Source organism: Pleuronectes platessa, chromosome 1 (genome assembly GCF_947347685.1).
Source record: "Pleuronectes platessa chromosome 1, fPlePla1.1, whole genome shotgun sequence".
Taxonomy (NCBI): domain Eukaryota; kingdom Metazoa; phylum Chordata; class Actinopteri; order Pleuronectiformes; family Pleuronectidae; genus Pleuronectes; species Pleuronectes platessa.
Genome location: NC_070626.1, coordinates 25,088,536 through 25,099,731, shown reverse-complemented (window position 1 = coordinate 25,099,731; position 11,196 = coordinate 25,088,536). Strand labels below are relative to the sequence as shown.

Below are 11,196 nucleotides of genomic sequence, written 5' to 3'. Positions count from 1 at the left end.
ATTAAGTTAATGAAGAGGAAGTAAAGCCATCAAAAGCCTGATGGTGATGTCACACGGGCCCATTTTAATTTCCAAGAGCAGCGGCGTGATGAGTGTGTGTAACGGCAGCGGGGCGTTTTATTGGGTTCCCCTGTAAGGGCTGTGATTAAAGAGCAGATTGGAGGACATGCAGTGTGGTGTCGTTTAGCCCCTCTCACATATTTATATAGTGATTAAATGTATTCTTAACTGGCCGGACAGACACAGGCTGTTCTTGTGAAGAGGAATAACACAGGGCCGTGCAATGATTAGAAGTAGCTTTAAACGCTGATGGGACTTTTAGTGGCGCATCAAGTATTCATCACGGAAGCAATGTGAAGCAGAGCAAAGTCTTTTTAAAAAACAGATAACTTTGATGAAGTGATTCACTATAGGATTAAGATTCCGAGCCTCACGTGCATGATGCTGCATCATTCAGCATGTGAACAAAGCACTAAAACACAAGATAAAAGAATCACATTGAACAGAGTACATTTATTTTTTGTATCAGTTACGTCCTGAGTGTCCCACAGAAGGTAAAATGTCTTAATGGCCACAGACTCAAACACAATAAGTCAAAAAGCTTATTTTTTTCACGTTGTCATCTCTTTAAATTTAATCTATGAGAGATATTCATTTAATTAAGTTTATTAGTTTGATCGCTGTTTATTTTATCCCCATATTTATATCATATATAATCAATATAATATAGTAAATCAGCAGTATAATGCAAAAAAGGTTTACTCAAAATTACAAATGTGCACACAACAAAGAGATGAAGAGTTTCAGCTATATTTCAAATTATACTGCATGCTTTGTTTGAACAGTTATTAACTGCTATGGTGTCACTAGTGTTTATTTGGCTATGGTCACAAACTCATTTTGATCCTGGTGCTGACAACAAATAAAGTTTGTTCAACGTCACATTTTTGTAAAGTTAATCAATCAATCAATTTAATTTCTATTCAGGTCACATAGTGTAATGTAGTGTATCGAATCAAATCATTGCTGAAATGGATGGTTGACTGAAAATATATTTAAAATACCATAAATGTCACAGGTACCAGCTTCTGAAATCTATTTGAATAGTGAAAGTCTTTTTCTGGGGTGTGTTAATTGTTGACACAGAAAATGTTAAGTAATTTGATTAGACAAGACCTCACATCGAATATACTTCAAATATAACATAGGTCCTAAAACTAGAATCTTACACAGAATCTGTCTTCAAGATGAAGGATGGGCCCAACACAGCTGAAATACTGGTTCAGAACCTCCCGCAAGAAATTCGTCTTTTCATCCCTGTTGGCTTGTTTAATTTATTTTGTAAGCAGCACTGCTGAAAAACAACTGAACAGATTTCTATTGAAACTAAGAGGACGGATGTGGTATGGGTCAGGAAAGAACTTGAGGTGAAAATATGGATGTGGTCATCGTTTTAACATTTTCTCCATTTTCTCAGAGAACAATTCATGGATCTTGATGGAAAGAATCCTGCCGTTTAGGAAACTGAAATCTATGAGTGTGCGGACAGTTGGGCCTTGGGGGAGGTGTGTGCTCTATAGTGCCATTTTTTATGGTTTAATTTGTGCATATGAAATTGGGGACCGGGGTCCTGGGCCCTGAGCAGTTGCCTGATTTTCCCACTTGGTAATCCAGATAGAACAAGAGAGAGAGATGGGGATTTGGTGTATGTGAAAGTTTGACTTTAACCAACCTGGTTAGAGCCTGATCACTTCCTGTTACTTCCTGTTAACTTTCAAACACATGCATCAGCATCAAATGACCTCAATTCACCAGCTGAAGTTTGAACTTGAAGGACTTTGAGGAGTTTTCACTGACATTTTGAGACTTGATTTAATGGGAGAGAAAAGAATACGTAACGAGCTGTGCAGACTGAACCTCCATCAAACTGCAGCTTTTAATTTGGCTGATGAAAAATCATGCGAATCGATAGGACCTCATTTAGTTGTGTGACTTGTCAGCCTGCATGACAAATGCCATTTGGCCTGTTTTATGACACAACACCCCCCCCCCCCCTCCCCCCTCCACGACTCTGTACAAAAATCACAGCTAATTCAAAAGGCAGTGGAGCAATATACGGAGGTCATTGATTCCGTTTCTCTTCTAATTTAATCTGAATACACCCGTCAGGTTGATTAAAAATTCCTGGCGTAAATTACAGTTACTGCTGATAACGCTGTCAGTTTTCTCAACAGTGGGCCTGGGGAAAAAGTGCTGACGGCCTTCTGCCTCCCTGCTTTTTGAACCAATAACGCCCGGAGAGCCTGTGTCTTTCAATAAAATATCTTTCACTGTCTATTGAATCACTCAAGTCACCTCTGAGATGTCAGATCAGCCCTCAGACACGGAGCGCTTACCAGAACCCACCATTTTCATAGTTGGACAAATAAATCGGCCTCTTTTTGCTCTGTGGGATGATAAATCAAGGGCCCCTTTAAAATATTTACACCCGGGAGTTTAATCAATCAGCGAAATGTCGGGCTCATTACGTAAATATGAACAGATTGTGCGATCTTTTAACGTAATCACATGTATTGGTGCAGGTTTCCCGGGGCCCTGTCCTGTCACTTAACTAATGGGCAAGTAAGGGAGTGAGTGACGGGGCCCAATAAATTCACATCTGTCCGACTTAAAATGCTGTTGTAGAGTATGGAAAAGGCACCGTTTTTACCAATAAAGTTTATTGAAAAGGCGTGGCCAGGGGGGGAATGTATTCATGAGCGTCATTTATTGTTGCAGGAAATGTATGTTACAGGTGTGGAGCCAGTAATGGTGCATATAGAGTGATGTGTGCGTCAGCGTAACCTTCAGTTCATGCTGACCAACAGGAAAACATGCATCAAAATAAAGATAAACACAAACAGTCTGTGTTGTTTTCAATTGAACTTAAATCAAGTTTACTCGCAAATGCACCTGCACCAAGAACACCACAATTATACTTCTGATTTTCATCTTGAGATTATTTTACAGTGATAAATGAGATAATCAATTGAAGGTGACACATCAACCAAACTAACGTAATACAACGATGCCCAGAGTCTCAGAATTAGAAATAAAACTGATGTTTCAGACACAGCCTCTAAAGTGTAAGACAATAAATGGACATAAACAATTCGTCTTTTTTAATGAATGTTGTCAGAAACATTTTGGGGAAAAGAAAACGTCCTAATGTTTAAGCAGACTTGTGTACAAACAGCACAAGGCCCATGTCTGCCCTCTTGTGTTAACATACAAGAAAACACTTGGCTCAACGTTGGGTTAAGATGAACTTTGGATAAACAAACAAAAAGACAGACTCGTGAATGTTAGTAAATCGAGTTGTGATAAACAAAGACTTTAGATATCTCTGAACTTTTGGTTTGTTATAAATGTGCTGATAACATTTTATCTGGTATTAAAAGTAATATCTTACTTTACTAAAAGTTTATTGTGCTGAATTATGGATAACTGGTCAGGATTATAATGTGTTATTTTATATGCTGTAATTTAAATGTTGTATTACATCATCTGATTGTGGTCATTTTATATCTCTGTTCATTATTTCTCTCTGTGGTCATTTTATGTCTGCTTTTGGTCATAATTGTTTCTGGTTAATTTATATATTTCTGTGGACATTTAATGTTCATTCCTGGTCAATGTATATCTGCTTGTGGTCATGTTATGTCTCTTTGTGTTTGTTTTGTGTCTTATTGTGGTCATTTTCATATCATTTTGTGATCAGACATAACATTTTCATTTATGGTCAATATTTCATATCTGTTTTAGGTCACCATAGGTCTCTTTTTGGTAATTTTGGTCAGTTTCTGGTCTCTTTTTGTGATAATTTCTTAATCTTTTCTATTTGTGGTCAATTTTGTGGTAATTTGATGTCCATTTGTAGTGATTTTATCTCTATTTGTGATCATTTTATATCTGCTTGTGGTCATTTTGTTTCTGTTTCTGCTCATTTGTGTCTGTCTGTGGTCATTTGAAGTCTATTTGTGGTCATTTTGTGTCGGTTTCTCCTCATTTGTGTCTATTTGTGGCGATTTGTTTGTCTGTTTCTGGCGATTTTACATGTGTGTGGTAATTTATTGTCTTATTGTTGTCCATTTGGTCTGTTTCTGCACATATTTGTCAGTGGACATGTTTTGTCTGTTTGGGGTGAGTTTACAGCTGTTTAAGTTCATATTTGTCTACTTACAGTGATTCTCTGTCTGGTGGATGTAGATTCTCATCTTTTCAGTCATGTGATCTCTGAAACAGGAGCTATGAACAGTCACCTCACATGTGAACCAGTTCAATAGTCCCACAACACCATCACACCATCACACCTGACCTAACTACTCAGAACTTTTCTTCGAATTTTTTGAAAACTCGACTATTTGGGGTACGCTCGTTTGTGAGGGGCGGGCCGGTTTCAGCAGGGCGGATCTCTTCTACTTTTGAATCGCATGATGAGGAGCGTGTAGATGAGTCTCGTGCGTCTCGTGCTTCTCTGAGTGTCTGCTGGTTAAACCGGGAGAAACTTTATCATCAGCCGCTCACACACTGTCACCATCACTCTCAACATGGCCTCCTCAGAGCTCGGTAAGACTTCCTCCTGCTACTTTTACTCAACTTTGTTAAACTTTATTTATCTGCGACACACAGGGTGCTAGCTCCCCGGCTAACGTTAGCTCCAGCGTGGTTTAGCCTCACCCCGGTAGAAACAAACTTCCCACGTCCCCTCCGGGTGTTTTTAAAGATGCGTGTCGTGTCTCCTGCAGCTCTCCTCAGTGTCTCGGATAAAACCGGACTCCTGGACTTCGCTCAGAAGCTGCTGGACACGGGTCTGTCTCTGGTCGCCTCGGGTGGAACAGCAAAAGCGCTGCGTGACGCGGGACTGGCTGTCAGGTGGGTGTCCTGCAACAAAACCTCGATCCTCTGCAGCCATGGCTTCTCTCTCCACTTTCCTCCACATGCACCAAGTCTAACATCTGCCTGCTGATTTCCTCATCTACCCTGTGTCTGTGTGTGTGTGTGTCTGTGTGTGTCAGGGACGTGTCCGAGCTGACCGGGCACCCAGAGATGCTGGGGGGCAGAGTGAAGACCCTGCACCCCGCTGTCCACGGAGGCATCCTGGCCAGGAAGAACCCCGCTGACACCGCGGACATGGAGAAGCTGGGCTACGGCCTGGTCAGGTGAGAGACACGTGACAGAACTCACGTTTAATAAACACACACAAACCCACGTGTCAAAAACCCTCATCTGTGCTGGAAAACTACACAGTTTGGGATCTTAGAAATGTAATAATCTAAATGTTCTACCTCAACAAGTCGTATAGTTCTTTAAAACAAATAAAAACAATGCCAACATGAAGCTGATGACTGATCTTAATGAGGCGGAAAACAACTGGGTCAGTATTCATCACAGTGAACTCAGCTTCTGGGATATTCCTTCATCTCAGTTATACTTAGACATAGACGAGTAGATTCCATTCACTACAGTCTTATATTTAAATTGTTGAGTAAACCCTGGAGAAGGGAGGATTGAATTTGAAATATAGACTACAAAGCCCAGTTGAATCTAAGAGCGTCTGTGACTGTGAAGCCGATCACAAGCTGATATGATCCAGTTAGAGACTCGTCTTGTGCCAGGAGGAATCACGTGTAGTAGATCTGTCTGCTGGTAAATTGGGAAACTGCTGCTCCTGCTATAAACTGGTCTTGTGACTCTCATTCGTTTAGAGACGGAGGTATCTGGTGGGATCACAGAATTCCCAGTGTCGTCACTGCTTAATTAAACACGCAGGCTGACAGTGAATCAACTTGACTGATTAGATATTGATCACTTCACTCGTTTGATAGAAAAATCAAGACCTTCTGTGTTTCATTGACCTGTTTGGTGAGCATGTGATGAAGATGTTGAGGCTGAAGGGACCTGATAAAAGAGAACTAAACTCACACTGATAGAGCTGCAGATAACAATTATCTCCTCATCGGTTAATCTGTGTCACAGAAATGGCCATCTTCAATTGTCGCGCTTACTCAAAATTCAAAGATTTTCAGTTTACTATATTGTTAAAAAGACTAGTAATTAAATAATCTTTTCAGCTCTACACTGTGACCTGGTTAGTTAATTTACAGACTTGAAGCATGCTGTCTTGTAGGCTCTAGTGCAGCATCCTCTACCTACATTTAAGAGGCTTAAATGTATTATATTATTGGATCCAACAGGCCGTGGTAAGAATCACGTGTGGAGGAAATAACCAAGTTTCTGTAACTAAATTAACATCCAACATGTGCCCACTTACTGGAGTGGCTTCTAGCACACTGATCTTCATGTCACACAGTCCCTCTTCCTCATGCTCAGAGTTCTAGCTGTTACTTTGAACATGAAAACAGGATTTTCACCAGAGTCGCATTAAAATCTGTCCATGTGTTAACAATACCAAACAATGATATGTCTGTCCGCCATGATAAAAAATACCCTGCTTCTTAAAACTAATGCTGTAAGAAAAGAAATCATAAAACAGGTCACATTATGTAGGGGGAAATGACAATAACAAAGTAGTATGGATGAGGAGTATGATGTGTCTAATAATAGAAAATTTGAACAATACAATGTATTTATATAGAACGTCACAAAAAGCAGTACAAGTATAATCGTATCAGTATAAATAAAAAAAGATAAATAAGCATTTGTTGTGTGTGTGATTGAGTGTTTTTAGAGTTTGATGTATGAATTCATTTTTTGTTTGGTCTTTTCAGAGTGGTGGTGTGTAACCTCTACCCCTTTGTGAAGACTGTCTCTAACCCTGATGTTACAGTGGAGGATGCTGTGGAGCAGATTGATATTGGTGAGCAGAGTAGAATCTTAATAGTTCATTGTATCTTAATAAAACAGACATAAAGAAAAAGTTCAAACAATGCTTCAATAGCAGAAAGTTTAAAATCGAATTTATTCCCTTACTTTGTTAATGGTGAAATCTCTGTAATGAGTTTTCCTTTCCTTCTTCTTCAGGTGGAGTGACTCTGCTGAGAGCTGCAGCCAAGAATCACGCTCGAGTCACTATTGTGTGCGATCCGGCCGACTATTCACTGGTTGCCAAGGAGATGGGGGGTTCAGGGGACAGAGACACAACCCTGGACACACGCAGGACTCTGGCTCTTAAAGTACGTTGTTGTTTTTCCCCCAGCACCATTTTAACTTCCAAGGATTTGAGAAAAACACACAGCTCTTCAAATCCAACTTGACCTCAGCTGCTCTGGATGTCCTTTAAGTCTTTTTAAAATACTTAAAAAACACTCAGCACTTTCTGACGTCTTAAAGAACAAATGATTCATAGATTAATCCGGGTAATATTTGTTATACACTTAATAATGAACTAGAAGATTTGGAAAGTGCCCTTTTAGAGTTAGAAGAAATTAAGTTTTGTGTTGTTACCATATTTCTTATTCACACCAACATGAAAGCGTTGTTTAATCCCACACAGTCACTGTTGAGACTTGTTCCAGTGACTTGTTCTGTTGTAAGTTATGACTTGCGGTTTGGCATAACAGGCTAATCATACCTGTTTTTTAAATTTTTCTTAAGGTATGAGCAGGCCTCAGTCATAGGACTCCAGACCGACATGCAACCAAAATCTGGTCAATAATATTCACCAAACTGTCTCTTTTCTGATGGTGTGGTCACATCTGTATTTGTTTTAGAGGTGAAGGTCAGAGAAAGGCTAAAGTGAAGTGTTGGAAAGTGTTCAGGTTACAGAGTTAAACAAATCAGGACCTGTGCACTTTCACCTTGTTGACAACAATGAACAGTATTTTGTCTCATAAATTGTGTTACTTTGGTTTAGGGATGATGCCTCCACATAATGCAGATCATTATAGTTGTGACCTTGTATTAAATGTCCAGTTGTTGAACTTTGTAGCTGTGTTATGTTCTGTGCACCTCAGGCCTTCACGCACACAGCCCTGTATGATGACGCCATATCGGACTACTTTCGCAGAGAGTTCAGCTCGGGTGTTTCCCAGCTGACTCTGCGTTACGGCATGAACCCCCACCAAGCGCCTGCCCAGCTCTACACCCTGCACCCAGCCCTCCCCCTCAAAGGTAGAGCCAGATCCCAGCTCTGTGTGACTTTAAAATAATTAAACTTTTTGAAATGCAGTGTTTTGCTTCAGCCAAGTTCACAACACACGATTTTCAAACTTTTCGGCTCGCTCTGCAGTTCACACAAGAACCAGACAGTAATTACATTTGCTCTGTCCAAACTCGACTCTGTTTTAGTTAATTCAGCTGCACTGAGTTGATTGTTATCCACGACTACAGACATGTGTAATGTAAAAAATCAGGCTGGCTGTAGTTGTCGCCAGTTTGTCTAGATATTTAGCCTTCTACAAATCTAGTAGCCTTTGCAAACCGTCAGTCTAACGTCTATTTAGCTGTGATCTGGGGCTTTTGTCAGCGAATTCTAAAACTCACCGGCAACTGCGAAAAACAGATTGTGTGGTGTGAACTTGACTGTACTGGCAAAGAATTGGATAAGAGGTTTGACATGTGTGTCTGGTCCTTTTCCTTTTCTCACATTCATTTTTATTTGTTTCCCAGTGGTCACAGGTTCCCCTGGTTTTATCAACCTGTGTGATGCCCTGAACGCCTGGCAGCTGGTCAAAGAGTTGAAGAGTGCCCTTGGCTTGCCTGCTGCAGCCTCCTTCAAACATGTCAGCCCTGCTGGTAAGACGATGAGACGCACTCTTTAAGAGACACGCTCAACAGTATAAACATCCATGTGGAGTAAAATGCCTTGAAGCTGAAAAAAAGCTTTCCCCCCCTTTCTTCTGAAGGAGCTGCTGTAGGAGTTCCTCTGACTGAGGAGGAGGCCAAAGTGTGCATGGTGCACGACATGTTAAAGGATCTCACCCCACTGGCCACAGCCTACGCCAGGGCAAGAGGTAAACAAAAATAATACACAAACGTTTGTGCCTATACGTTTTGGCGTCTGGAGCTGCACTAACGCTGTCTGCATCACCAGGCTCCGACAGGATGTCTTCTTTTGGAGACTTCATCGCTGTGTCAGACGTGTGTGACGTTCCCACCGCTAAGATTATATCCAGAGAGGTAAAGACTTGTTTCAAAGGACCAACATCTTTTAAAAAAGAGTTTCTTTGCTTTAACATTGTTTTGATTCAATCCACTTGTTCTCAGGTGTCTGATGGTATCATTGCTCCTGGTTACGAGGAGGAGGCGCTCAAAATCCTCTCCAAAAAGAAGGGAGGAAAATACTGCGTGCTTCAGGTGAAACATTTATCAATCAGTTTATATGCCGAGTTAAATTTGCTCTTTGACTCAATGTTTTGACCATTTGTGTGTTTTTGTCTCAGATGGATCCAGACTACGAGCCTGAAGAGGCCGAGGTGAGAGTGTTGTTTGGTCTCCATCTCAAACAAAAGAGGAACGGAGGCGTTATCGATAAGGAATTCTTCAACAACGTTGTTTCCAGTGGCTCTGTGAGTCTCATAAGTTTAATATTATACTTTCATATTATTTTAAATAACTTAATTTCAGCAACACAATTTGACTTAAATAACAAGTATTCACCATTTGACCTTTTCTGTGTCCACAAGCTTTCTGAGGAAGCGGTGCGGGACCTCACGGTGGCCACGATCGCCGTCAAGTACACTCAGTCCAACTCGGTCTGCTATGCTAAAGATGGACAGGTAAGAACAGGAGGAGAACGAAATCAGAAAGAGCCATAACCCTTTCACTCACTTGTTTTTCGTCTTTGTTTTACAGGTCATTGGTATTGGGGCTGGTCAACAGTCACGTATCCATTGCACTCGGCTGGCAGGTGACAAAGCTGATAACTGGTGGCTGAGACACCACCCGCGCGTCCTGAACATGAAGTTTCGCGGCGGCGTGAAGCGGGCGGAGATGGCCAATGCAATCGACCAATATGTGAGCGACACTATTGGAGAGGTAAGGAGGAACATCACAGGCTCTTTGAAGACTAAGCTTAATGTTTCACTATAAAATACATGTAATTAATGTAGAGGGATATATATTTAGATTTTGGAGCACTTATTTATTGTGTGTATTTTTGTGTTGTCAGGGTCCAGACCTGGAAATTTGGAAGTCCATGTATGAAGAGGAGCCTGAGTCTCTGTCGCAGACTGAGAAAAAGAACTGGATCAGCTCCCTGCAGGCAGTGGCCGTCAGCTCTGACGCCTTCTTCCCCTTCAGAGACAACATCGATCGAGCCAAACGGGTAAATATCACTTATCACAAAAGCATGGGACGTGCTGTGTGCACTTTAAAGAGACATTGCACGGGAATGCACAAGCTTTAATCTAGCATAATATAAGCTCAGCAGCCGTGTGAAATCTATTGATTCCATAGCAGTTTTTAGACATGAACTAAATTGGGTCCAGATGTTTCCCGGGGTTTGTCTTTCACATCTGTCTTTCTCATGAACAACACAGCAGCATATAGTGATCAGTATGTTTGTCCATCGTTCTGTTATTAAACAAACGAGCATTGAACGTTATGCCAAAAGTTCTTGAATCTCGTTGACATTCATCTTGGTCTGTGTCTCATATGGCCTCTTTTTCACCCTGAGATCTTTATATTTTTATATTTAGTTTTTCACCCGTCGCTTGTTAGAAACGTCAACGTGTCTAATCGCTCGCTGTGAATCTCGTGAACAGTTTTGCACTGACCAGCTTTCCAACAGCCTCCACTAACGCCTCTGCCCTGTGTGTTTGTGTGTGTGTGTTTGTGTGTGTAGAGTGGTGTCGAGTTCATCGCTGCTCCTGCAGGTTCCGCTGCCGACCAGATTGTGATCAAAGCCTGTAACGAGCAGGGCATCACTCTGGTCCACACCAACCTGCGGCTCTTCCACCACTGAGCATCTGGTTTTTCCAAGTTTGCTTATTAGGGTCATTCCGTTCTATCATTGCTGTAACTTAGAACATTCCTACCTGCATCATTAAAGTGACGAGGTTTTGCAAACACTAACTGTATTGCTGACTTGTGAACCTAACATGAGACACAAACTGTTAATTGTATGTTTAACACATTTCAGCGCTAAATAAACTGTAAATGACAGTTAACAGGTGTTTTGTCTGTTTCTTATTAGACTGGCATCATAGTCAGTGGGTCCGGACTTTAATATATCAACTTTTTTATGGATTTCAG

At 41.0% G+C, this 11,196-nt stretch overlaps 1 protein-coding gene across 1 annotated transcript; it reads left to right on the top strand.

Annotated features, from left to right (window-relative positions):
• The first annotated feature begins 4,294 nt into the window (after positions 1–4,294).
• atic (5-aminoimidazole-4-carboxamide ribonucleotide formyltransferase/IMP cyclohydrolase) lies at positions 4,295–11,111 on the top strand. Its single transcript, XM_053418887.1, has 15 exons — positions 4,295–4,608; positions 4,788–4,914; positions 5,058–5,201; positions 6,771–6,859; positions 7,024–7,175; positions 7,956–8,112; positions 8,611–8,736; positions 8,847–8,954; positions 9,035–9,120; positions 9,208–9,297; positions 9,384–9,509; positions 9,627–9,719; positions 9,796–9,978; positions 10,112–10,267; positions 10,787–11,111. Exons 1-15 carry the CDS (start codon positions 4,590–4,592, stop codon positions 10,904–10,906), a joined length of 1,776 nt encoding a protein of 591 aa, XP_053274862.1. The 5' UTR covers positions 4,295–4,589; the 3' UTR covers positions 10,907–11,111.
• Positions 11,112–11,196: the final 85 nt, after the last annotated feature.